This window comes from Platalea leucorodia, assembly GCF_965183815.1.
Source record: "Platalea leucorodia genome assembly, chromosome: 4".
Classification (NCBI taxonomy): Eukaryota; Metazoa; Chordata; class Aves; order Pelecaniformes; family Threskiornithidae; genus Platalea; species Platalea leucorodia.
The window spans coordinates 123763905-123791572 of record NC_138826.1 but is presented as its reverse complement, the minus strand read 5'-3'; the positions used below and the strand labels follow the sequence as shown (position 1 = coordinate 123791572).

At 50.2% G+C, this 27668-nt stretch overlaps 1 protein-coding gene across 2 annotated transcripts; it reads left to right on the top strand.

Annotated features, from left to right (window-relative positions):
• Positions 1–880: 880 nt before the first annotated feature.
• On the top strand, positions 881–22715 carry PFKFB3 (6-phosphofructo-2-kinase/fructose-2,6-biphosphatase 3). Of its 2 annotated transcripts, XM_082310670.1 has the most exons (15): positions 881–1076; positions 6010–6135; positions 6458–6554; positions 7052–7118; positions 7273–7347; positions 7656–7712; positions 9538–9662; positions 10431–10638; positions 11492–11638; positions 12014–12118; positions 13135–13264; positions 13475–13537; positions 13708–13772; positions 15382–15552; positions 19717–22715. In XM_082310670.1, the coding sequence occupies exons 1-15, from the start codon at positions 998–1000 to the stop codon at positions 19744–19746; spliced, it is 1545 nt and encodes a 514-aa protein (XP_082166796.1). In that variant the 5' UTR covers positions 881–997; the 3' UTR covers positions 19747–22715. The 2 variants fall into 2 exon arrangements, with proteins under 2 accessions (XP_082166796.1, XP_082166797.1); XM_082310671.1 differs by lacking the exon at positions 15382–15552.
• Positions 22716–27668: the final 4953 nt, after the last annotated feature.

The following is a 27668-nucleotide window of genomic DNA, read 5'->3' as shown; positions in this document are numbered from 1 at the left end:
TATTATTTTTCTTTTTATTATTTTTCTTTTTCCTTTTTATTTCCTTTTTATTATTTTTATTTTTTATAATTTTCCTTTCTCTTCTTTATTTCCTTTTTTCCCATTTTCACTTTTTATCCTTTAATTCTTTTAATTGTCTATTTTATTTCGACCCCATTTTATTTAACTTGCTTTTCTTTAGCTTGGGGACCGCCTGCAAGCGTGCACACCCCACCCCCCCCCCCCCCCGGAGCAGCCCTGAAGGCACGGTGAGGGCCGCTGTATTCCCCCCCCCCCGCAGAACAAAGCCTCCCCGGGCCCGGCGGCTCCTCCTTTGTCCCCGCTGCAGTGCGGGGGGCCGGCGGCAGGCGGCAGCGCGGGCCGAGCCCCGCCGGGCCGCACCCCCATCCCCGCCCTCCTCCTCCTCCTCCTCCTCCTCCGCGGCGGCGCAGCGGCCGCCCCCCCGCCCCCGAGGGCGGGCGCCGCCGGGCCCCGGCCGCGCCGCCGGGCTAGAAATAGGCGGCCGCCGCCGCTGCCGCCTCATCGTGAGCGGAGCGAGGGCGAGAGCAGCCGCCGGAGCAGCCAGGGCCGCCCCTTCCCAGCTCCATCGCACTGAGATTTTTTCTTCCTTTTTATTTTTTTTGCAAAATAAAGGGATTTTTTTTTTTTTCATCCAGATTTATATCAAAATTAGCGGCAGGACTCGCCCTCCCTCCCTCCGAGCACGCAGCGGCGGTGTTTGTGCCGTTCCTGCCGGCTTTGTGCCCTGAAGCCCCGTCCCTCCTCTTCCTCCTCCCCTTCCTCCGCCGTAAAGCCTTCACGAGACTCCGAGAAGCATCCGAAAGCGCCGCAGCCGCTTGTTCAAACCACCCCCAAAGCGACGACTGCAGCAAAAAATCTTGGGTTTTTATTATATTTTTTCCCCACTCTCCTTCCTCTTTTTTTTTTTTCCTCCCTTCCCCCGCCCCGCAAACGCATCAAGGTGGACGCGGAGCGCAAAAAGACCTTTGTTTTAAAAATGCCCATGGAGCTGACGCAAAGCCGCATCCAGAAGATTTGGCTTCCCAATGACAACCGCCCGGCTCTGCCCCGCCGCTGTGAGTACCGGCACCGCAGCATCCCCGCCGGATGGGGTGGGATGGGGTGGGATGGGAAGCAGCCCCCCTCCTCCTGGCACCCCGGAGGGATATTATTCTATTATTTCCCCTAATATCCATGCAGCATCCCGCCCTCCCCTGGCCTCCTCCAGCATCATCCCGGTCTCCGCATCCCACCCGTGGCTCACTTCCAGCCCTGGGAGCTGGGGGAAGGTGCAGCCATCACACGGCAGCTCCCCCGGCCCCGTGGAGCCGGGACACGCGTGTCCCAATTTCCACTCCCTCCCCGCCCCCCCGGAATTCCTGGGATTAAAAGGGAAGGGAGCAGGTTGCTGACCTCGGCACCCGGGTACCAGCTCAGCTGGGATTTCCAGCGTATCTGGCACCTTGCTCTGAGATTTATTAATTTTTTTTTGGGGGGGGAGGCAGGATTAGGGCAATATTTGGAAAAAAAAATCCCCAGCTGTTTGCACTTTACCCTGTGCTGTGCTTGGGATGAGATAGGAGGCAGGTGGAGGAGAGGGCAAAAATTAATGCTGAAACTTCTGCAGTGGTTTCTAAGCTCGGAAAGCATCTTGAGTGTTTAAACCCAACCTCCGCGCTTAAAAAAAAATAATAAAAGCAAACGCTTGGGTCACCCCGCTGTTACTATAAAACAAATCATGAATCATAATACAATACTAAAGCTCAAGAGGCAGCTCTTTTAACTCGCCCGACAGCTAAACTGACAGCCTGCCAGTTGGGCAACTCGGCGTAACTACCTAAGCGTCGCAGGAATCCGCGGAGCCGGGACGGAGGCGGTGGCACTCCGCAGCCTGGCAAAGGATGGAGGTGGCTTGGGCAGCTGGGTGAATCAGGCTTTCCAATCCTTTTCTTGAGCAGGGGGTTTTTAAAGTTGTTTTGGACGTTTATTTCCCTTGGCTGCAAAGTTCCCCCCTTTAAAAAATAATAATAAAAATAAATTCCTATGAATTTGCCCCATGCTGGTGCCCCGTGGCTGTGGGTGCAGCTGAGCCCCAGAGCAGATGTTTGCCTGTGCTTGGCGAGGGCAGCTCTGCAGCAGAAGCTGCTGAGGAAATGGCTTTCAGCAACAGGCTGAACATCTGGGTTGCCACGGGGCTTTGCTTTTAGTGGGGCGAAATGTCTCCTGGCTTAATGCTTTGCAGATGTATCTGTTTGGTTTGATTTTTCTCAAGGGCTGACACCTTTGAAAGAAATCCCTTGTGTATGCAGAGCCTCCCTGTGGTTTTTTGCCGTTTTATTCATTCACCTGGTTTCTCAGAGGAGAGAATTCCCTCCTTGGCAGAGCAGAAAATTAACATACTTTAATATATTAAGTCATTGAGGGGCTTATTAATACCGTAATGTGGCTTCTGGTTATTTTCTCTCTCGGGGTGGGAGCAAGCCATGCTGGGCATCATTCGTTGCGCTGTGTGGAAAGAGCATTATTGGGCTTTTTTAGTTTTTTTTTAAACTTGAGGTGGCTATTTTAAACTCGAGGCGCTATTAATTCCTTGGCAGCAACAAAGAGCAGAGCCACAAAGCCGGGTGGGAATGGAGGTATAACGGACACGAGGCCAATGCGGTCCCCAGGGAGGGGACGAGGGAGCGGGAGCATCCCTCAAAAACCTCCCGCCTGGTTGCTCGCTGCGTGTGAAATAATTAGTCCGATTGTCCGTTTCCTCGTCAACGGGAGGCTGGAATGGATGCGAAGCGATGCCTTCATCTGGCCTTTTGACGGCGATCCATTAAATTGCTGTCAAGCTGCACGTCTCTCACGTAGGGGCTGGGAAAGTCAAGTCGTCGCAGGCGGCTGGATGGGCAGAGCCAGGAGAGGGGAGGGGGCTCGGGTGGGGATGCTTGAGGAGAAAAGGGGCCGCTGCTGCTTTTCTCTCTCCCGTCGCTCCGGCTTCTCCCATCGCTCCGGCTCGGTGGACGAGGGCACATGAAAATGCGGCAGCGATGTGGGTGCAAAACCACAGCTCGTACGGCGGCGGGGTGGTACCGGTTCCACGCGCGTCTGCGCGATGTGCAGCGCAGGAACGCGTTCTCGTGCATCCGCGAGGGTGTCGGGGAATTGCACTGGGAAAGAAGCTGGAAAAGGGGAATGTAAGACTAACGTAGAACATGTGGCGTGGGCTTGCAGGAGGCGTGTGGGAACGCTTCTTACAAGGAGACAGTAAAAATGCCTGAAGTGGGGAGGTGGCTGTTTTATCTAACCTTTTATAGAAGCAAATTTCCTTCCCTTTTTTTTTTTTCTCCTTCCTCCCACCTGCTCCAGTGAAGCATGGGAGCGCATCGCCGCTGACTTTCTAGCAGATAGAAGGCACAAGTGATGAGCTGCTTCTAAATATCCTGATTGAGCCTTTCAAAAGTCATCCCTGACCTTGGCTTACCTGGGTAGATGTTGATAACGAGTAATGAATATGCGCTGAAATCCCCGATATCTCTCCAGCAGCGGTGAAAAGAAATGATGAATTAGGTCTTTGTGAAGCACTGGGAGCAAAACACTGGTTTCTGTTACATCCCTGATGCAAAGTTTCCTGGAGGCTTTTGTGATTTAGCTGGGTTTGGGCTCAGGTTGCTGATTAAAAGATGCACGCTCGATGTCCTGGTGTTTTGGGAGGTGCTTCCCAGGTCTGTAAACAGATGCTTTTTCAGGGTCCAAGGGGAACCTGGATCTTTCCTTTGGCAGCAAACTGAACTGGGGAAAGATTCCTCAAATACAGGTGTTTAACGTGCCCACTGCAGCGCCAGCTCTGGGACCATCTCAGCTGTCTGGAGCCAAAGGGATGTGAACAGTACCTGGCATTGTCCCCGTCCCTATTACTTTAATGGCCCCAAATCCTCTTGGCTTCGCTCTTTGAGATCCTTTGTCCGCTGGCAGGTAGGGAAAGGAGGAGTCTCTTTATTCAGGTATTATTCCTTCCCCCCTCCCTTTATTTAATATGTGGTTGTTTTTTGTGCAAAAAGAAGACTTGCACCCATAGGTTGGTTGGGGATGTGAGACTGTTAGAGGGGAAAAAAGACATTTTTTCTGGATATGTTGCACAGCTGCCTTGGTACCCCCGCAGGCAAAATCAGCGCTTGCTGCTGAAATCAGTGGGAGCTGGCCCAGGCTTTTGAAACGCAGCACCAGGGATGCAGGTCACACAAAGGGAGCAAGTGTGAGGGCAGCTCCAGCCTGAGGAATGTGGAATATTTAGGAGGGGGAAAAAAAAAAAAAAAAGAAAAAAAAAAAATCTCTTGTAGATAGTTTTCACATCTCTTGCCTGCTGAGTCTGTTTGGTGAGACAGCCAGGCAGCTGATGGGTGGCTCTTCTCTGCCCTTCTGGGCACCACTGCTGTAACTCTTCCCTGTGGTCTTAATTCAGCTCCTTTAGCTGTTGGATTTTTTTTTTTTTTTTTTATTAGAAGAACGAGGGAAATCCCATATGCTTTGCATGCTGTCTGGCTACCTCTCCATCTGTTTGCCCTTCCCAAATCTTCGCTGAGAAAAATCTACCCCAACCCACCACCCCGTCCCTTGCATCCCCGCATCGCTGCTGCCTGGTCCCACCTGCGGCACGGGCAGGCAGAGCTCTCCACCCAGACCATAATTAAGCTGCGTTTTTATGGTTCTGCCACCAGCCGCTCACTCCCTGCATTCCTTTCCCGTGAGGTCTCTGGCCTCACCGGCTGGATTGAAGGGTGGGTGAGAAATCCCCCGGAGGGTCTCAACTATTGGGGCTGGTCTCTGCCTTTGCCGGGAGGGCTCCTGGCGTGTGACGCCGGGCGGCATGAAAGACTAATCTGAATTCCATCAGGCATCATTAAGATCTTCCTTTCCTGTATTTAAAGCGCTTGGCTTTGTGCCTTGGCCTTTTGCATGTGCAGCACCATGTGAGAAGCAATTCTGCAGGGCAAACCCTGGAGAGGAGCAGGGGTGAGACATGGGAGAGGGATGCTGCCGTGTTACGTGGTCCGTGGGGTGAGCGGTCCAGAGAGTCCAGATGCATCCCATGGCGCTGGGACCAGGCTGTGGAGGACTAAAAAAATTCCCAAATTGCATTCCCCATCCTACAACTTCAGCAATTTCCTCCAAACTGAACCAGGAATTTACTTTCGAAAGGATTTATGGGGGGAGAAGCAATTCACCTGGGCAGCCTGGCTGCTTTGTCTGCATTTTGGCCATGCCATTCAGGTGAATTGGAGAGGAGTTTCTCTTCACTTGCCAAATCATCACTAAGTAATGCCTCTGGATTTATTTCCAGCTGTTTGACATGGACCCTCTTCACAACAACAAAAAATCCCCCAGCTTAAAACAGGTTTATGAGGAAAAAGGGATAAGTCACTCATATATCTGCTTTTAAATGCTGGTGGTTCTGCAGTCCTCGGGCCCTGCTTGTCTTCAGAAAAAACAGTTAGTTGGTTGCATTTGCATGTGTATCAGCTAAAAAGCTTGCAGAAGTTTTTGGAAGGTGCTTTCTGTGGGTGAAGCTCTTGGTGCAGACCCGATATTTTAGCACAGCAGCCGTATCTGAAGTGTGATGCTGCGAGGACTGGACCAAAGTCCTTGGCCATCCTCTAGCTTTTCCCAGAATTGGCCAAACCGCGGGAATGGGAAGTTGTGTTTGCCTTGATTTTTGTTTTGCAAATGGGGAAACTGAGGCACAGAGATTCTGCTGGGAGGCTGGGGTAGGCAGCTGCTGGTTCCTTGCCTGCTTTGTAGCCATCAAGATGTTCTCCTCTTGCCATGGCTGTGAGATGAGAGGGAGGCACAGGAGATACTGCAGAGATGATGGTGCACAGGGAGCAGAGGCTTTGGGTTTCCTCTGGCTGCTGAAGGACTGGGGGGAAGGTTGGGTCAAGAGCAAGTGCCTTGTAGGGTTGCTACAGGATGAGCTGGAGGATTAACGGCTGCTCATGTTGTGCTTTCTCCTCTTCCTCGTAGCCTGTGGGCCGCAGCTTGCCAATTCCCCCACTGTGATAGTGATGGTTGGCCTCCCAGCCCGCGGGAAGACCTACATCTCCAAGAAGCTGACTCGCTACCTCAACTGGATCGGTGTCCCAACAAAAGGTGAGGCTTTCACTGGCTGCCTGGGGAAAGCATGAGGTCTGGGGTCCTTGGGAGGTGCTCAAGGAGCTCAGCCCTTTGGGGAGTGGAAGGTGGGGGGGGATCAAGATCCCATGGGCCAAATATCAATGTCGTCCCATCGCTTCTGCTGAAGCTCAGGTTCTCCTTCACTTTGAAGACCAAAGGATGTCCCTGAGCCTTTTGCTCTAAGGATGTCCCTTCTTGGCCCGTTGCTAGAAAGCGTTATCTGCAGGAGCTGCACAGCTGAGTCAAGCTGTGCTGACGCCCGCTCCTGGTTTTGATGGTCTTTGCCTTTCCCACACAGTTTTCAACGTGGGGGAGTATCGCCGTGAGGCGGTGAAGCATTACAGCTCCTATGACTTCTTCCGCCCCGACAATGAGGAGGCCATGAAAGTCAGGAGGTAAGCGTGGGCGCTGCGTCTGTGCTCATACCCAGGTCCTTAATGGGTGGTGGAGCCCACGGCCGGCAATGGGGTTGCCCAGCTTTTTTTTAGGGTGTGATGGACAGAAAAGCTGGGCTCTAGCTTGAGGTTTCCCTGCTGCATAAGGAGGGCCTGACTTGGGCACCAAGAGCTGAAGTTGTCAGGGCTTGGTGGCTTCAGCGTAACCAACGCATCACTTTCAGGCTCGGCAATGTAGGGTATGAGGTCTGCCATGAGGTTTGGCCTTTGCTTTTTAATCCACCGTTGCCTCTGCTGTGAAGATCGGCACACTGCTTGGCACGTGTGGCTCTTGTATTTTTGGCAGACTGAAAGTGTCTTTCCTAAATGTCCCTGGGAGAAGGGGGGAGGTGGTAAGGAGGAGCTGCAAAGCCTGCCCTCCTTTGGGGGTCTGCGCGCTGGCTGCCGCGAGCATCTCTGAGGACATCAGGACCATGCATCTCTCACCTCTTTTGCAGGCAATGTGCCCTGGCTGCCTTGAGGGATGTCAAGCTGTACCTGACGGAGGAGGCTGGCCAGATTGCGGTAAGCTCCGAGATGTGCTCCACGGCGTTTGGCAGCAGTCCTGGTCCTGAAGGCGCTGTGCCCTGTGCAGTTCGCTCTGCAGTTCCTTCTCTGAGGAATGGCTCAGTGGGAAACCAGGTGCTCTTGGTGCTAATCAAACTCTTTGCTTTTAAAGGTTTTTGATGCCACCAATACCACGCGGGAGAGGAGAGGGATGATCCTGAACTTTGCCAAAGAAAATGGGTTCAAGGTTGGTACCATTGGGCTGCTGCCTGTATTGCATAGTCCACGTTTAGTGTATTGTTAGCGTATCTTCTTTCACTAACACGTTGTCCTCACGATGCTCCTGTGTAAGGGAGATTTCGCTGCTGGATTTGGTTAAAAATGTGAAACTCTTCCCGCATTCCCAATCCGGAGCCCTGGAGAAGGAAAGGATGGGAGTGGGGCAGAGGTAGAGCTCTCCGATCGAGGAGGGAGGAGGTTGGGTTGAGCAAGGAGCTGGCTGAGTGCTACAAACCTTATTGCTGGCCTTCAGGTGAGCTTTGTTTTGCTTCGCAGGTGTTCTTCATTGAATCTGTCTGCAATGATCCCAGGGTAGTTGCCACCAACGTTATGGTAAGCATGGAAGTGTCTTGCTTTTGTTTTTCCTTGTGTCGGATTTTCCACCTGCACCCAGCTGGTTTCTTATCAGAATGTCTTGCCAGAGTTGGTTGAGGATTAGGAGGTCTTTATCTTTTTATGATGTGTTTGTCCTGGGATGAGAAAGGACCTTTTGTCTCCCAGGATCCAGGGCCACCTGGAAGTAATGAAAATAAAAGTTGTTGTAGCCTTTCCTCAGCTCCCTTCTGTGCTCTCTGCATATCTGTTGGTCTATAACTTGATATTAAGCACAGAAAACATTCAGGATGCTTTGGTGACCCCCCCCAAAGTCCAACTTTTTGGAAGTGATGGATGCAGTTAGGGGTTTAAATCCCATTAGAGAGCAGTCAAACTTGGTGCCTTCAGCCACATGTAGCTTCCCAAAATCTATTGGGGTCCGCTTTGAGAAGAATAGCCCAGCTTAGAGGTTTCTTGCCACTAGCTGAAGTCTTGGCTGGGAGAGCAGCATAAAACATTGCTTCTCGACTGCTTTGGGAGCTGCTGGATCTTTGATTTCCCACCAGCAGAAGAGCTCCTTTGCCTGTTAGGCTTGGCTAGGGCAGGTAGATGTTAACTGGTCTACCTAGGCACGATTAACTTGAATGAAAGCATCCTTTCCTCCACTGGGCTCTGCTCCAGCCTTATCTCGTTGTACATCTGAACTATGCGAGCCATTTTATGGTGTCTGGGAATGTGTTGCAGGATACCCAAAGTCTGTGAGAAGGGTTTTGTTGGGTTTTGTTCTGCCCTTGGGACGGGCTCCGCAGAGGGTGCTGTGGTGGCGACTAGAGGATGGCTTTTGCTCCTGCTGGGAGCTGGTGTCCCGTGGCCAGTGATCAGCTTTTTGGGAGGTGCATACAGCCTTTTCCGTGATGCTAATAAAATGCTCAGTTTGCTCCTTTTTTTTTTTTTTTTTTCTCTTCTCTCTCCGCCTTTGCAACACCCTGAAGCGGGATTTTTGGAGGATTTAATCCCTTTCTTTGGAAACTAATGCTTGAAGGGGGAGAAAATTGACTACCAGCTGAGCGTGGGTTTTTCCTCCACGGGGTGCTGCAGATGAATGGTGCTTTTAGTGCTGGGATCGGTGTGGAAAATACGCTGCGGGCCTGGGGCGCTGCCACGTGTGTCGCTTGGTTGTGTTATCCTGTTAGTTTCAGGATTGCTTGTGAAGTTACTAGTGTATAATGCTGCTGCTCAAACCCAAATCTTCAGGAAAAATAGCCTGTTAGAGTAGTTCAGGCAGCACTTAGTCCATGAGAGCTCTGGATATTCACATTGCCCATTTCTAGCATCTTTCAGCCCAGTAGCTTGTAGCAAATAATGCACAGAGAGGGGTTGAATGTTGTTATCCTGCTGCCTCAGATGGTGGACAGCCAGGTTGACCTCTACCTCCTGGGAGCTTTATTCACTCAAAAGGCCCGGGACAAGCATCTTGCCGAAGCTTATGCACTTTCCATCCTCAGCTTGAACTGTTTAAAGCTGATGCTTTTCTTTAGCCATAAAAACCCCTCGGTTTTCCCACTGTGTTGGGTGGTGAGGTGCTACCCCAACTCTTGGGAGAATGGGAGCAGACTGATATGCATCTATACCGGTCATGCAATGGTTTATACCAGATTTTCTCACCTTGTGCTTAGTTTTGGGTCTAGTTTGCTTCTTTTCTGTCTTCTCATAAATGATGGCTGTAAAGTGGCTCAGCCAATAGCTGGATGTTGGCAGGACTTTGAAATTTGAAATTAGTATGGTCTGGCTTGGAAAGCTTCCTAACCTCTCCTTGCGGCGTGTTTTTTTTCCCCTGCCGCAGGAAGTAAAATTGTCCAGTCCTGATTACCGGGACTGTAATTCGACCGATGCCATGGAGGACTTCATGAAGAGGATCAATTGTTACAAGGCCAGCTACCAGCCGCTCGACCCTGATGACTATGACCGGTAAGAGACTTTGCTGACTTCTGAACTGGCTTGAATGCCTTTCTTCTCCCAGGAGAGGAGTAATGAAGTATGGAGCTGTATTTCACTTTGTCTTCAAATACGTGACTGTGCTAGAATAACGTATGGCCAAGCCTCATCGTGAATTCAGCTTCTTCCTTGAAAATGCTGATTTTCCCCAGCCCTGTGCCAGGGAGCCGGGCACTGAAACCTTTGCAGACTCTCCGGGGCTCAGATACGCTGGTTCTGCAGGTCTAAATACAAGGGTTTTGGAAAAGCAGTTCGGTTTGAGTGTTTCCGAGGTGCTTTTGTCAGTTAAAGGAAGGGACTGCTTGAACAGGCTCAGACCACAAGGTTGAGCAAGCCCTGTGGTTTCCGCCTCCTCGTGTGCCCTGGGAAGACCTTTGCTGTCCTGCATGACCATGCAGGCACCTCCCAGCCTTTCCACTGCTCACAGATATGTCCGTGTGCCCTGTGAGGATAATCCCAGTCCTGCTGAGTCCTGTCCTGGGGAGGAACGTGCTCCCTGCTAGTCTTGTCTAATCATCTTTACTGCTGCAAGGAGGAACGGCGATTACACTGGTGTTACTTAGCTGTCCATGAATCGCCGTTACCTGTTGGCTTCCTGTTGAAAATAGCCTGCAGGAAATCCTTTTAGCTGGGTGATTATGTTGACTGAGATACCTCCCAAGGCTGTTTTTCAAGGATGGTGTTTCTTTCTTTCTGCTTTCCCCACTGGCAAGCCCCTCATCCTTGCTGTGCTTTTCCTAGGGAGCTTTCTCTCATCAAAGTCATCGATGTTGGCCGGCAGTTCCTGGTCAACAGGGTTCAGGATCACATCCAGAGCAGAATCGTTTACTACCTGATGAACATCCATGTCCAGCCCCGCACCATTTATCTCTGTCGGCATGGCGAGAGCGAGTTCAACCTCAAGGGGAAGATTGGAGGTGACTCGGGCCTCTCCAACAGGGGCAAGAAGGTGAGGGGGAAGGGAATATTCCCCTATGGCTTCTAGGAGTGATTTGGCTGTAGCAGATGCCATGCATTGGGTTAAGTGTGTATTTGATGACAGCTGGGGTGCTCAGAGGAATCATCTACAGGGCTGGTTAAATTTGGGCTCGGGCATGGCCTCAAAACAAGACTTTCCAGCCATCAGCATTGCACGTGGGCTTGCACGTAGTTAGGGGTTAACAGAGGTTGGGCTGCAGAAATGTCTAGGACGGGAGGGTATGAGTATCTTCTTTGAGTTGGTTCAGACCTTGCACAGGCAGGGCGGGATGTAGAAGGACTGCTGCCACCCTTCGGCAGGGATAGCCAACTCTGAGGCTGCTTTCAGATTGCTCACTACTTGAGTCTTCAAAGACATAGTCAAGCGCAATGCTTCAGGGAGGGTTAATAGCTATTTTGGCTTGCCAAACCATTTTGAAGTCCAAATGGAGTAATTTGAGGTGTAACTATTATCAAGGACTACAGGATACATTGATTTAGCTCTATGACAAATAAGCAGAGCTGTGGTTAAGGGTGGCCAGGGATCTTCCATAGCATTGTAGGAGAGCCCAGGTTGTGGTGCTGTTTCTTGGATGCTGATGTTGTTCCTTGATGACATTAGGTTGCTGCTTTCTCCTCTGCTTTCTCTCTGTTCTCATACCCCTCATAGCTTTTGGGCATCCATGCATGTGTGGCTGCTCCTCACCTCAGAGCAGAAAGCTAGTATGTCTGCCTGTGGAAGGCAAAAGAGGTCCTGGAGAAGGCAACGTTTACTGGGAAGCAGGGAAGAAGGCCCATTGGGAAGCTGTGGATCAGGAATCAACCTCTTTTTTTATGTCCCACAGTTTGCACTGGCACTGAACAAGTTTGTTGAGGAGCAGAACCTGAAGGACCTCAAAGTCTGGACCAGCCAATTAAAGAGGACAATCCAAACAGCAGAAGCTCTCCAACTGCCCTACGAGCAGTGGAAGGCACTCAATGAAATTGATGCTGTAAGTATCTTTGATTGCAGTAGGAACAGCTCGATCATGCTGGTTGCTGCTTGGCAGGGAGGGTAATAGCACTGGCCTTTTCACTTTTGCCTAAATCTCAACTTTTGTGGGGAGATTTTCCTTCTGTGGGAAAGGGTGGTACTTCTGCTCCAGTACTCACAACTTGGCTTCTGATCTTAGCTCTACCTTGTGTAGATGCTTCAAGATGTTGTCTTGAATGAGCAGGTTAAAATGATTTTTACTTGGAATTGCTCTGTAGCTGACCACTCAGAGGGTTATAGACAGTCGCTTTGGAGAAGGTTTTGCATGTTGGGTGTGCGGATGGTTTTTGACTTGAGCGTGTCCAGTAGCCTCATGGATGTCCTATTCTGGCAGGGTGTGTGTGAAGAAATGACATATGAAGAAATCAGGGAGCAGCATCCAGAGGAATTTGCTTTACGTGATCAGGATAAATACTACTACCGCTATCCTTCTGGGGAGGTAGGTCTGCATGGAGACCTTCAGAGATGTGACTTTTACGTTAAAGACGGCCGCCTTGTCTTCATGCTGTCCTCTACACGGAGCAGGGGAGCAGCAAGTGCTCCAAAAAACTAGAATCAAGAAACGTCAGGGCTCATGTTTACCTTTTGCATTGAGCTTTTATGAAATCGTGGTTACGTGAAGATCTCATTAAGAAATGTATCAATTAACAAACAGTCCCACTGACTTTATAGCAAATTAGTAGGAAGGGGGCTCTGGAGGTTTCTAGTCCAACCTCCTCCATTACATCTACGCAAAGTGTCGTGCTGCCCCAATTTCTTTTTCTTTCGTTTCCAAAGAAGTAATTTCTACCCCTGCTCTCAGTATCATTCCCTAAGGGTTGATGTTGATGTCTCTGTTCCTGGCAATCTGCTTTCAGGGTGTGACACAATGAGGTGGGAATTGACATCAGTTCTGGATGACAGTTTAGGTTGTGAATTGGGCTTTTTATCTCCAAATTAAAAGTTACATCCATAGACGTTTTGGAAAAAATCTTTGGAGAGATCCTCATGACAGTGTGTCTAACAGGAGAATGTTTGGGGATGTCTGACGCTGACTCTGGGTGTCTGGGGTTCCTTCTGGCTGCTTGTCATGGTTCGTTGTGAAGTCCTTCAAAACCCTGGAGGTTTTCAGGTTGCTCCAGACTTTTCAGAACTTAGAAATCCTGTAGAAAATCAAATTTCAAGCTGATAGAGAGACACTGTGCTCAAAGCCCCTGTGCATTTGTTGCTTACCTTAATAAACTCTCCAGGACTGTAACTGAGATGAGAATGGCTTCTTTCTCCTCTGACCAGAAGAAATAGCTATGTTCTAGAGTAGCCTGAAGATGAGGATTTGTTGAACTTGGCTTGTTTTTAGCAGTAATTATGTTGGTTTAGTCAGAGACATGGAATCAATAGTTGTACCAAGACTGTTTCTTGTGAGGTGCTCGTTTTCTTGATTCAGTGTCATATCTCCCTTCCCTTCTTCTGTCTCAGTCCTACCAAGATCTGGTGCAGCGCCTAGAGCCGGTCATCATGGAGCTGGAGAGACAAGAGAACGTCCTTGTGATCTGTCACCAGGCTGTCATGCGCTGTCTCCTGGCATACTTTCTGGACAAGAGTGCAGGTGAGCTCCCTATCCCTGGGAAGAGGATTGATCCCGCTGGAGCAGGGGTGATAGATGGAGTTCTGAGGAGATGAGAGATGTGTTCAGGTCCATGCAGGGCCTGGAGAATGCATCTCTTTAGTGTGGGATAGCCTTAGGTGTTGATGAAGATGTCTAAGCCTGCTTTTGGAGAGGGGATGGGATAACCCTCCTGCTTTGCTTTCTCTGCAGATGAAATGCCCTACCTGAAATGTCCCCTTCACACAGTGTTGAAGCTGACCCCGGTGGCCTATGGTAAGTGGGGCCTTTCTACTAAACATATCAAGGGGTTCACCTAGTATCTCCTCCTGAATCCAAGCTGCCTCTGGGAGAAGAGCAGAGGTCTGGGGTGGAGCACTTCATAGCATCCTGTGCCTGTTGGGTTTGCTGATGGCCTCTCTGTCTCCTTGTGCTCCCTTCTGCAGGCTGCCGGGTGGAGTCCATCTCGCTGAACATCGAAGCCGTCAACACCCACAGGGAACGGCCAGAGGTAAGTGTTGCTTTTCCTCAGAGCCATCCCTGGTGTCCCCCTCCTTTCCCCTATGGTCAGCTGGCAGCGAGGATGCCTGGGTTGGGCATGGGGAGATTGCTCAGCTAGATGCTCTGAGTGCTGCTGGAGGACTGGAGCATCAGATGGGTTCTTGCTCTGCAAAGACATGGCCGGTCGAGGGTTTTCCAAGGGAGGAGGACTGTTGCATGTGCCTGCTTCCCACTGTGTTTGTCCAGATTAAAGCTGTCCCAGGGAAAGCTCCTCCCTGGTCTTTAAGTTTCACCTGTACGGTCGTCTGCTCACCTGAGCAGGGAACAGAGCCTTGGACGGAGAAGGTGACTTCTCCCAGGTCTCCCAACTTGGCTGGCAGAGCCCGGGCTCAATACCTTGCCCAACATCTCCTGCGTTTGTGTTTTTTGTGTTTTTTTTTTTCCTAGCCTGCCCATGGCTCCGGGTGGCTACTAGAGTGCCGTTCTGTAGGGTGAGAGGTGACGGCACTGGGCTGGGGGTGCTGTAGCGAGGGGACCCCTCGCATGGAGAAAAACCCATGTAAGGTCAGGTCTATTTGCCTTGTGCTCCACTGGGAGCACGCCAGCACGGTGTCGGGGCTGGGCAGCTACCCAAGGGGGACCCTAGGGACCCTGGCAGTGCCCATGTCCCAGCCGCTGGGACCTTTACAACTTGTGTGTAGCAGTGATGGAGCCTGGCTGGATGTTGGATGGTCAGAGCCGTCCCCTTTTGGCCCACATCTCCCTTCCTTTGCTTCCCAACCTCAGCAGGCGGCAGCATCTGAGCCGCCTCTCCCTCCCCATGGCTGTAGGTGGGGAAGCTGGTCCTTCCCCACACCGTGGGGGTCATCGATGCCCTCCTCCACCACTCTTGCTGGGGATGGTAGGCGAGCCATGGGCTGCGGGTAGGATAGAGCAAGACGCGTGTGAAGCGCTTGGGTCCCTCTGCTCGGCTGCGCAGGCGCTGCCCCTCCATCCCGCCTCGCTTGAGTTGGAGCTTGGCGCAGTGCCGGCCCTCACTGGCTGCTCTGTCCCCACCTCCCAAATCTTCCTTATCAGCCTGGGCTGGCTCGTCTTCCCTCTTCTTGCTTCACACCCCTCCCTGGGTTGGAGGGACCGGCTTCGAGGAGGAGACCGATGGGTGCCTCTCTCTGTCATGCAAAGTCATGGCTTTTGATTACTGCTAGATTTTTTTAGCAATCTATATTTACTTTTTGGTGAGCAGAGGCTCAGGTGAGGAGAAGGTCTGTCTTGTTTCTGAGTGCAGGGCCTTTTTGGTTTTTTTCCTCCCCTTCTTAGGAAATCACGCTGCGTTCTTGAACATTTTGCATTAGGGTTTTTTTCCGGTGTCCAGAGCCTTTCAATGCATCCTTTGCACGTTGACGGCAATTGTGGGGAAAAGCAGAGGCCACTTTAAGAAAAAGGAGGGAGAAAAAAAAAAAAAAAAAAAAGAAAAGGAAAAAAAAAAAAAAAAAAACAAAACCAACCAAAACAACCTGCTTCTTTTTTTTTTCCTTTATAACTGTCGCCTTCTTCCCTTTTTTTATTTTATTTTATTTTTTTTATTTACTTTTTTTTTTCTTTGTCTCACTCTAATTTAGGAAGCAAAGAAGGGACCTAACCCGCTCATGAGACGTAATAGCGTTACCCCTCTAGCAAGCCCAGAGCCCACCAAAAAACCGCGCATCAACAGCTTTGAGGAGCATGTGGCTGTTTCTTCCGCCCTGCCAGGCTGTGTTCCTCAGGAAGTGCCCACGCAGCTGCCGGGACAAGTTAGTTGAACTCCTTTTTTTTTTTTTTTTTTTTTTTTTGGTTGTTATTCTTGTTGTTTTATTGTTTGTTGTCCTCCTCCTGTCGCTCCTGAAGCTGGGGAACAGCTTGCACTTGTCGCAACCTCTGCTGCTGTCTCTGAGATACATCTTTCTCCCACGGCTGCTGTCTCTCCCTGCCTTGGGTTGGTTTCGGGAGCACCCGGCGAAGGGTTGCTGTTGATCCTCTCTTTGGGTTTTGAGAGCATTGTAAACCCTCCAAAACTCTAGCTGCATTAATTTAGTGCCTTCACCATCTGGCATCGTGGTGTCAAACCCCTGGGGAGCCGCATCTGTAGAGTGGGCAGGACTGAAGGGCTCGTGCCTTCCCCCCTGGATGCGCTCAGCTCTGGCATAGACCTGGGCATTGCAATAAGGCAAATATTCTTGCGCTTCCCTCGAGAAGGAGCTGCCAGAACCCATCTTTCACTTCAGGGGTTTCCTCCTTCCCAGACCAATAGGCAAAATGGACCAAAAATGAGTAGAAGCCTCTTGGCATGGTGAACCCAGTTGCCTTCTGCAGCCCTGGGGGAAACCCTGTGGGTAGCTGCCGTGATGCTCATGTGTCCTCTCCTCTTTCACCCACCCATGAAGGGGTGTAGAAAGAGAGACTTTGCTGCACACTTCTCCAGGTATAAAACTCCCGTCCCTGTGCTTGTTAAGGAGCCGGGGTGGTACCGGAGAAGGAGCATAGGTATACAGGAGCCCCTTTGCCATGCTGCCCTTCCCACCAGCTGCCTGTTGGATCTCGCTGTCTCGCCCAGCCCCTCTTCACGTTGTCTGTGTTGTCTGATGTCCTCTTGCTCCTCCTCGACCAGATCCCGGGCAGGTTAGGAAGGCTGCTGTGCTCCTCCAACCGCTCTGCTTGGTGGCCGCTTCGCATGAGCCTTCCCACCCTAGCAAGCACCGAGTGGGACAACTGTTTCTTGGCTTTCAGGGCTCTGCTTGGGCTGGTTGAGTCTTGCAACAAAGCCTCTGGCAGTTTTGGCTTTGGAAGCTCTCGCTGTTCGGGTGCTCCTCGCTGCCGTCCGGTGTCCTCTGCCAGGTCTCGCGCGGCGTTACTGACACCTCTTTCCATTCTCTCTGTCTCTCTGCAGCCTTTACTAGGGAAGGCATGCCTGTAAGTACCTTCTTGCGTCTTATTCCCCCTTTTGCCCCCTTTCCATGTCTCTTGCCATCCCACCGGTTGTTTTGTTGTTGCTGTGAAACCTGGCTGGGGTGTGGACTTCTTGGAGTTAATGTTTCTCTGTGTATGTGGGATTTGGATGAATCTTAGGAAAGGTAAAGAGGAGACTATGGGTGCTGCTTTGTCCAACCCCAAAGTATCCTACCTTGATTAAATGTCCCAATTTTGTTGAGAAATGAAGCAAATAATCACTTGTCCTCTATCAATGATGTCTAAATTCCTTGCCTCCTCCTTGGACAGTCATGGGATGGGAGATGCTATTGGGTTTTCATGGGGTTATCTCCTTTGTGATAGCATGTTGTACTGTAGGTGATAGACCCAGGTGGTTTGTCCTTCCCAGGGGCTCCGAGTTGTGTCTATGAGTGATGGCACCAGGCTGATCTCTGAGAATGTTCTGACCTCAGCCCCAAGCAGGGTTTTATCACCTGCATGGGAGCAGGAGTATGTTTTCTGGAGCTGAACTGATCCTGGGTCCTGGCATCTGCGGTTCTGCAAACCTGGATTTTGGGAACAGTCTGCCTAGATGTCTTGGGCAGAGTAGATGCAAGGATATTGTCCTCTAGCTCTAGTAAGAAAGCAAGATGCCTTGAGCATTTAATGCACTAATTATAAATAATCAAGGCTTCAACAGTTTGGCTCAGTGCTCTTAGATCCTTGGGACAGGATAAATTCTGGATAAATTTGAAGCCTTCGGACTTAATTCATGCTACATCATTGATTTGAGAGCAGCAGTTGTTGGCAGCTGTGCTCAAACGTCTTCTCAAAGACCAGGGAGACTTTGGGGCTGAGCTGAGGCTGGAATAGTGCCCAGGGGTCTTTTTGCTCCCTATAGACCAGTTTGAATCAGCCTATGTGCATCCCTGTGCCGGTTCATTTTGTGGGCTGAAGATGGAGGAATCTGCTATAACATGGCTGGGCCTCAGCCTTGCTTGCACATAACAGCTGGTGAACCTCACGTTACTTCCCCTTCTAGAGTAAATGTGTTTGAGAAAAGGGAAGTTAGGAAGGTCACACTTGGCTTTGCTGGCAGATGGGTTGGGGAAGATCATCACGCTTATGCTCCTGGGTGAATGTAGAGGTTGAGTTGCTCAGCATGGCCTGCATGTCTATGCTCCTTCCCTTGCTGCTCATGGGCACAAAAGCCCCTGATGAAGTGCCTGGTCTTCTTGGGTTGCTTTGAAAGCATTTTTGGTTTTGTCTGTCCTTCCATCCACCTTTTTCCCATCCATGTTGTAATTAAAAGCACTGCATGCCTCAGTGCTGGCTGGGACACTGAAAACACGCTCCGATGTTGAGTTTGGGAGGTGGCTGCACCAGGTTTTGCTAGACCAGGAGCTCTGCTGGAGCAGGCAGTGATGGTACCCATCCAAGCTGTAGGCTGGCAGCAGCAAGTTCAAAATCTCCAGCTGCTGGGAGCCTGCCTCCACCTACTAGTGTGGGACTTAAAGGCTGCTTTTGAGGGAGCAAAGACGACATCCAAAACCAAAGACCTGGTGTCAGCACCTCTTGGAGGCTGCTGCCTCATACGTGCACGTGTCCAGTCCTCACTATGTCCCACCACAACCCGTATGGGGTCGGGGAGGTGGAAGGTACCTCCTTCCCAATTCGCACCATGGGACTGGATTGGCAGTGGGTGCTTTGTTGCATCAGCCCTCACTGTTGGGGTCTTGACCCCCATCCAGGAGGACCAGGGGACACCTGGAGAGGCTGGGGGCATGGCTGTGTACCTCAAAGTCCTCCTGACTGTGGGATCGAGCTAGTTTGGGGTCATGGGACTACCTGGCGTGATGATTTCTTTTCCTTTTGCTTGGTTTGTGATCCAAAGTGCACTTTTTAACAACAACCTGATCCCCTCCCTTCTTCTCCCCTTCACTTTTCATGCTTAAAGAAGACCCGTTTGTCACTTTCTCAAAGTTTTCTCTTTGCTAATATTTCCAAGGTAAATGGCTGTGGTGCATGTGGCTTTTCCTAACCCTCCTCCTGTCTCCTTAGATAACAGAGAGAACAGCTCAGCCCGCTCTGCCTCGTAGCCTGGCCAAGATTCCTGGTGCTTGTAAGAGGCAGTTTAAGTAGTAAAAGCAAAAAGGAAAAAAGAAAAAAAAATGTTGAGAAACCTTCCTAGCTGTTTCCTGGTCCTTTTTTCCCCACCTCGTTTTGTGTAGTTTTGTGGATTGGGAAATGTCCTTGTTGTGATCATCTCCCCTTGGGTTTCTCCTCTAGTGGATGCTCTCCTCCAGCCACCGCCCCCGGGGCTGGTTCTGCTTGTGTTTAGCTGGTTGTCTCTGGTTTTGTGGTCCTCACCGTGTGCTGGTGGGTGCCTGTTGTCGCCACCCTGCACCAGGGCTGTGTCCAAATCAGCTCTAGGGCCCGTGAAACCTCGTGGGGTGTCAATCGGGGGAGTGGGTCCTCCTGCCATACTGCTGCTGGCGGCTGGTCCCCATGCCGGCTCCTTGGCACAGCCGGCAGGAGCTGCATCTTCTTGGTAGTGCCAAGGGTGGACAAAGAGTGACCTCCTAGGTAGGCAGGGGGGGACACTGCCCACCCTCAAGGGGAGCAAGAACGATATGTTTAATTGGGCTCCTTGAACGAACACCATGGTCCCCTGTCACCTTGTCTTGCACGGACCAAAGAGTAGACTGGGTGGAGTGGCTGGGTTGCCTTGTTTTTAGCTTAGTTTTTAGGGGTATCTCTGCCAAATTCCCACCCTGTCGTTAAAGCCAGGCGATGCTTGAGGGGAGGGGTGTGGGTAGCAAGTCAGCACATACCCCCCACCTCTCCTTAGGTGGACAGTGTCCTCTCCTCTGTGGTGGATGCTTTCGTAGTGACCCGTGCCGTGGCTTTCTGTTACTCCTCCCGTCCCCTTCTTAATGTGCACGTAGCAGATGCTGCCAGGATGGGGTCTAACACAACCCCCAACCCCGGTCCTTCTCTTCTCGTTGCAGAACATGAACAACTCACAGAAGCCGTCGTGACTCCATTGGTGCTGTCGCGAGGCCACCAGCGACGCCAGCTTCCCATCCCATCGCCATTTCCGAAGCTTGCTTATAAACCGGTCTCCTCCGTCTGTGGCGAGGTCGACTCTCGGCTGTTTCTACCCGCGCCCGTTCATCTGCAAACCGCTCTGCTGAAGGAGTTGCGGGAGAGCGGAGGAGAGGAGCCGAGCTCCCCGGGGTCACCACCAGATCTTTAGACTGCAGCATTTGCTCTCCTCTCCGGCGTCCTGTTAGATCGTAGCAAGCTGTAAAGTGCTTCTAGCGCACAGGAGTTTAATTTTCCTCTGTAAGCGGTTTTGATCTCCTTTTGTATAGATGATTGGTACCCATCCATCTCCGGGTGGGGTGTATATATGTGGATGGTGCGGGGTTAGCAGAGAAATAGGGGGAAGAGGGGGGAGCAAAGGGGTTTTGCATTTTTTTTTTTTTTTAATTTTTATTATTATTATTAATTACTTTTTTTTAAGAAAGCCCCTAACGCGCTGTGCTGCAGTCCTTTACCCACGCTACAGCCTGTCGCACACGCGCAGCCCGGCTCACCCAGGCGTGCGAGCACCAAGGAAGCAGTTGTGTGAAGTCCTTCACAGCAAGAACTGCTGGGTTTAACAAAAAAAAAAACCAATACTTTTTTTTTTTTTTTTAATCAATACACCTTAAAGGGGTTTGCAGAGAATGTAGATCTGCTTCTAAAACTGGTTGCAAGCTGCCTGTAGTGTAGGGTAAGCCACACCGATGGTGGCTCGGGTGATGCTTTCATCTTGGGGAGCACCTGGGAATGCTCTTGAGTTCAGGTGTGTGTCGATTTTTGGGGAGACTGAGCACCAGTTGAGGTGCTGTGCCGGTACTTCATCTCCCCTTTCCTTTTCCTTGGAGGAAAGCGGAGATTTTGGTGAGGGTTTAAATCCCCATCACAGGACTTAGCATGTGAGCAGGCTGGGGTAGATGTGTTTTGCAGACACACAGATCTCCTGGAGGAGGCCAGAGGTCTGGCTGGGATGCAGGAGTCCCTGTGTGGCTGCAAAAAGCCACAAGAAGGGATAGTTTTGTCTGTGTTCTCTTTTTTTTTTTTTTTTTATTTCATATATATACATGCACACACATGTGTGTATATGCGTATACCTAGAAACCGCTTGGTTTTTGCACTTTATTTGTGGCAGGAGCATAACTATTCTATTTTTTTTCAAGTCGTGTCCCTTAACAGGGGAAGCCTGAATACAGGCAACTTTTTTTAGTTTTATTTTGCATGCTGGAAAGCTGGAACTACAAAAAAATAGTAGTTACGGTGTTCGAGGTGTGTGTGCGGGGAAAAAGAGGGCGAGGTCCTGACTTAGACTCCATCAGCCAACTCCCAGGGGTTTGATAAGCGAGATCCCTTCTTGGCAGCCTGTCCTGGGCTGTGAGACAGTGGTTAAAAATGGCAGTTAACCACTATTGCTTTGTACAAAAGTCTGTGGATTTTGAATTTTTTTTAGGGTTTTGGGTTTGTTTGGTTTTTTTCCCCACTTCTATGTACAGCATCTTCTCCATCCCCATCTCATGCTTTTTGCCTGCGTGGCTGAGCTGGAGGCAGGAGGCGAAGGCAGCCAAGCCCTCCTGCAGCGCTGGGCTGGGGGATTGGAGATGGGCAGCCCTTTGGTTTCATCCTTCCCATGGCTTTCCCCAACTCCCTGGGTAGGAAACAACATCCCTAGAGATGGGAGCAGGTTTGGGGAGAATTTGTTTTTTGTGTGTGTGTGTATTTTTGGGGGGGGTTTGGTCTGTTTTTCCTTTAGGAAAAGGCGAACCACAGTGCCTAGCGCTTCAGCCTCGTGCAGTCAAAGCGCGTGCTAGGAGCGGCACCGACGGCGGGAGGGGGCTGGGACCGTGCTTGGTCCATATCTGACCGGGGTAGACGGTCTTGGTGGTGCCCTGCCTGTGTGAGCTTGTTCATATGTGTATTATATTCCTGTATAGATGAAACAGAGAACACTTTTCCCCCTGGTTGGGTTTTTTTTTTTTGTTGTTTTTTTAAATAACTGCATTAAAAGCAGACTTCTCCCTGTGTGCGTGGTTGACATCTGCGCTTTCAGTTTCTCTGACTTTGAGAAAAAAAACGCATGTTTTGGGAAGGCGAGTCACTTGCCTTTTCAGCCTCCTTCCTGGGGAGTTTTATCTTTCTCCTCCTGCTATGAAAAGATAAGCCGGCAAATGCAAACATGACGTCTGGCTGCCCCGTGATCAATCTTGTAAACATGTAATTCTGCAGATGTTTTGGCATGTATTTGTGTGTGTGTATATACATACATATATATATGTAAAAAAAAATATATATATATAAAAAAATTGAACAGCAAAAAAACTTAATGACCCTAAACTTTCTTCCTTTGGGAATAATAGAAGTCTCAGTAAGCCCTACAAAAAGATGAAATTTGAACCTGGCAGTTTTTCCAGCAAGGGGAAAATTGGTCTCTGAGCAGCGGAGAGGTCCTCTCGTGCCGGAGGCGTTGATGGTAGGTGGGATGGTGTCAGCCCCGTGCCGTCGTGCTGCCCCAGAAGCTCGCTGCCCATCGTGTTTCGGGTAACAGAGCCGAGGGCCGGGCAGCGATGCTGCAGCCAAGGCGGTGGGGAGAGGGGACTTGTTGAACCACACCAATGATTTCTTCCCCCTTCTTTTTTTTTTTTTTTTCCTGGTTTTGTTTTCCTTTGTGATACTTGAATTTTATTTTTTTATTATTTTTTTTGATAGTAAAGTGCTCTATTTATTTAATGTATACTGCAAAGCTTGGAGAGAAGGGTAGTTACTTGGGAATTTTTTTTTTTTTTTTATTTGTGGTATGTTAACTGTACTGTATATACATCTGGAATAATTGCCTGATATAAAGCTGTGCCAGCTTAAAAACAGGGTATGCCTTTCAGAAATTTGTATATTTTGCAGTTGCTGGACCAATAAAATATCTTGTTGAAATACAGACGTGACCTAGTTCTTCCTTGCCTTAGGAGTTATGCTCTCGGGCCCGTCTCGCGTGCGGCTTGGTGGCCCCAAGGGTGACCATGTGCCAGGCAGTCCTGCCTTGCACACGTGTTCCTGTGCCTCATAAATCCCGCCGACACCACAGTGGGTTTTCTGAGGCTCATCTCCAGGGGAAACCATTTGGATCCCATGGCTTGATCCTTTTTTTTTCTGGCCACGTTACAGCAATTTTAAGTTTCTGTTACCGTGACTGAAGAGCTCATCAGTGGAGTTGAGGGTGTCATTCCTCCAAGCAAGTGTTGACACCTACTTAGGGCAAGAAAATACCCCCCACGCTCTACCCACTACATCACTGTTGAGTATAAAGGTGATGTGCTGGAGTATGTCCTGCCTAGATCATCCAGGCTGCAAGTTAGGCAGGACTAGCCATTTCTTCAAACCTGGCACAGTTCTTGAAACCAAATACCTGCTTAAAATGATTTGGTGCTAAATGAAGCCAAAGGGCTGGACAAGAGCTGTCCTCTGAGATCACGGCTGTCTTTGCCCTGAAGGCAGGAAAACGGCAGATGCCACCTGCAAGCAAAGTTGTAAAATTGCCTTCAAAGTTGGTTGTTTCTTCTTTTTTTTTTTTTTTCTCTTTTTTTTTCCCCTGACTCTGAAGGAAAAGAGGGGGAGAGGAGGCAGGGAAAGGTGTAATTTGGTCATGCTCTGGAGCACTTCTTGGGTGGATGCTCCCCATGTGGTTGGAGGCTCATCCCCCTTGAGCAGTTCTGCCTCTGAAAGCTTGTTAGGAGTGAAAGGGGGGAAAAAAGGTGTGGACCACTGTGTATTCAGTGCCCAGCTCTGTGGTTACCTGCTGCTGGCTGATGTGCAGCCCTTGCTCCGATCTTCCCTGGGCTTTCAGAGCAGGTTGAGCCTTGCTTTGGGTTGGGGCTTGCTGTGATGCAGCCGGGATGCACAGGGGCCATCTGCCTTCTCCCTTCTCCTGGTTGCTCTGTGTGACAGGACCCCTCACCTGGGAGAGGGGGCTCTGATTTTGAGCTTGGTTGAGGCATCTTCAATAAGGTGTGCATGCAGACTGCGCGAGGCTTTAGGGTGATGCTCATCCCTGCAAGCATCCTGGGGGCAGGGATGACCTGTGCTCTCCGGGAAAGCCAGAAACGACAAGATTATTATTTTTTTTTAATTTTTTTTTTTTAAATCCCCAGCATTTTTTTTAAATCCCCAGCAACCTGTCCGTCTCCTTGACGAAACGCTCCTGCCTTATTTTAGGGCAGGGAGCACAGCCTTGCAGAGCGTGCCACAAGGATGCGGGGGCTTCGATAACGCTGCCAGCCACGGTGGGCTGAGATTGCGTGTAGCCACAACAGCGCTCCTGCTCCCCTGCCTTCCCTGGGTGGGCAGGGGCTGTTTTGAAGCCGTGATAACCTTGTCCTTGCAGGGGGAGCACAGGGGGAAAGCTTTGCCTCCTGGAGCGTGGCTGCAGGCAGCGCTTTCAAGGCTGCCCTGCAAGAAAACACCCGCTCTGAAAAGCCTTTTCTTCTCTTTCTGCGTGCAGGGGGAACGATGGGGTTTGTATCATGCGTCCGTGCAGGACAGCCATGCAAGGGAGGGGGTTCATGGGCCAATGCCATCCCAGGCAGCATCCTTTATTTTTCTTCCATGTGATGCATTTTGTAGCATCACAGAGAGGAGACATTCCTCGAGGCAGGGCGGCTTTAAAGGTTACACTTGACAGTGGGAACATTTCTCTGCTTCCAGTCAAGTCCCATCTTCATTTAAAAAAAAAAAAAAATAAAACCCCAGCTCACTGCTGGCAAACAAGGCTAGAGAACTTGTGATTGCTAAAAAAAAATAAAAAAGGACAGACCAGTCACGCTGGCTGACTCAGCTCTGATTGATGGCTCAGGAATGTGTCTGATACGTGCAAGGGATTAAATAAACCATGGGCAAACCTTTACAGCGCGACATGTTGGATGAAGCGCAGCCGGCACCCCTCTCACCTGCCTCCGGCTGGGGAGTGACTGCCATCACGTCATGGGGTTTGAGGGGTTTTCTTTTTTTTTTTCCCCACCTGTGAGAAAAGATAAAAAGAAATGGATATTTTGGGGGGTTGCTTTGCAGGGGGAAACAACTTGCTGCTTGTGGCTCTAATGGGAATTACTTGCAACAGTTCCAGGTATCTAAATGCATTTGTGCACTTTTGCTACAACAAAGACCTCCTGGGAAGGCATATATTTCTACTAAAATATGGAAAAATTTTTTTGCAGCTGTGCACAGACCTGTGTAAATCACAGTCTCGCTGCTCCGTGCCCAGACCCTGCTAAGTGTTGGGGTCCCTTCCCCATCCCCAGGGTGGGCTCAGAGCCGGGGCTTTGTTCGTGGCTGTGTGGATGTCAATATTTGACCCTTGCATTTCCCTTGCTGGTGTGTGCATCTGTGTCCTCTCTCCTCTCCGAGACTGAGGGGTGTGATGGGGCAGCACTAGGCCCCTCTCCCCAAGCTGCCCCCTCCCCAGGTGTGAAACAGCCCATTCCCATGAGCGGTCAGGCTCAGCGTGGGTCTGGGGTGCAAGCTCACTCCCAGCAATTTCATACCCCCAATAAAACCCTTTTGTTGTGGCTCCTGCTTCAGAGCCTAAGCCCTCCTCTCACCTCACCCCTGCCCATTGAGGGGTCCCTGGCCCTGGCACCACACATCTCTGCCGGCCTCCCCAGTCAAGTGGGCAAGGGTCCCACACTGGTCCCATCCTTCAGCTCACCTGCCTTCAAGGGAGTCACCACTAGCTGCTGGCTCCCCTTCTTCCCACCCGCCCATCATGGCACTGAGAGCCTCTTCCACCCCTGGCCATGCAGGCCTTGGCTTTTCACCAGGCAATGTCCCACCAGCAGTAGATGGGAAGACCTGCCACGCTGAAGTCCTGCTCTTTCAAAAAACCACGCAGACTTAGAGTGTTTTTGAAAAACCTCTCTGAATTTAAAAGGTCAAGTAAAAGAGGACACATGTAGAAGGAAAGAAAGGGGACAACAGCAGCCATGCCACCAGCAACAGCCATCCAGTCTGCAGCTGGACCTGCTCAGATGCTCCTAAGCCCTGTGAGTTGGTCCTGCTGGAGAAACCTCTATCTGCAGCCCCCCCTGTTACCCTCCTGACCGGTGCAGAGCATCCTCCCAGCCTTGCTTCCCACCCTGTGCAGCAATGGGGAGCAGCCATCAGAGCCGTTTGAAAATACTTCTGCCTTTGAGCTGCTGCTTAGAAATAGCTGGCCAGTGACATAGACCTTGTGACAGCCCCTTGCAACTTCCTGGATAAATACAGTTTTGTTTTTTTTTTTTCAAACAAGTCACTTGACAAATCAGATTGTGTCATTTCTCCAGCCATGTGCTTTTTCTTTCTAATCTCTTTCCTCTTGGAGTATGACCTGTTTGCCGTGGATGATCTGGCCTCTGTTTGCAGAGCTGCTATTCTCCGCAACCATGGCAGGATTCAGGGGAGACCTGAAAGGTTTGGTCATTTGGCTTCTGCTGGGAGTGCTTCTGAGAAGGAACTACTTAGAAAAAGTGAATTGAAACTGAATCTAGTTGTCAGCAATGCTAGAAGAAATTACACCATTTGAACGGAGGAATAGTGGTAAGAGTCAATACCAAAATGGTTGGCATACTCCTGAAATTCAGGTACAGTGCCTACACCCACAAAGTTGGCTTCATGTCTCACTTGCCCTACTGCATCCTGCTGATCCTCTGTCTTGTTCCATGGTCCACTCCCCAGGACCTGCGCCTGGTCTGGGGAGGCCATGGGGGGAACCAGTCCTTGCTGCCGCTGGGGCCAGGCTGGGCTCTGTGCACTGGGAAACCTTCATTGCAAGGTTTGCTCTGTGCTGTCCTTGTGGTCTGATGCACCAGCCAACATGTGTCAACATGAGGCAGTCCACAGAGCAACAGAATACAAAGAAATCAGTCAATGGTGTACTGAGCGTTGCCAGGCCTCAGATCTCCTGGTAGTCTCTTTCCTCATGAGCCACCACTGTCCCTTGAGGACCCAGCAGCTCCAACCCCACTGACGATGGGCTAAATGCCTTTAGAGGTCTTCTGGAATGTTATCTCCCACGATCCTAAGGGAAATTTAATTTGCAACTTGATAAGACCATGACAAGGTTACTGAGTCTGGTGAGCTTCAGACAAAACCCAACTGATGCATCTGTCCACCCAATTTGTTGGCAAAGTGAGAAGATAATTTCTTGCTGATCTGAGAAGACTCAGAGATAGCATGATCTGAAGGGATGGTAATGAGACAACGTTCAGGATCACACAGGCTTTGTGAATTGCTTCTCCCTCTAGTGCAAGGTACAGACTCTTATATTGTGTCCACTCCCGGTCAGACACCCAGCAAACAGTATTTGGTCTTTACTGCCACAAAAGGTATCTGAGCGCTCTTTGTACTGAAATCCATGTTGGTAAAAATTTGTACCAACCGGTGGCCTGGTGCAGAAGTTAGAAAAGTGAATGCAGCAGAGGTTGTGACTGAAAAGCATGGCTGAATTGGAGCTAGAAAGAGAAACAGTAATTAAGACCTAACGAATAATTATCATGGTGGAGAGCAGCTCGAGAATGAGCACAGCCCCAGATCCAGATATTTCTAGCTGCAGCTCAAACCCCACAATTAAGCTGTGATTTTGGCCATCATGAGGAGGTATTTCCAGAGCTGGGTCTTGCCTTTCGCTGCCTTTATCCACCAAAACAACTGACTCAGCATCAGCAGAAAGAAAACCCAGCATTTTGATAAATGTCATCCAAACCAGACTGGAGAGCCTGCGTTGGATGCCTCCACCAAAGCTGTATGCCAACCTGTGGGCAGAGCTGCCTTTTCCTGATGAAGAGAGGAGAAGGCTTTCTGGCTAGCGGGGGATGTGTTGGTTTAGGGGAGGTGGGAGGTACCTAAAAATACTGATATC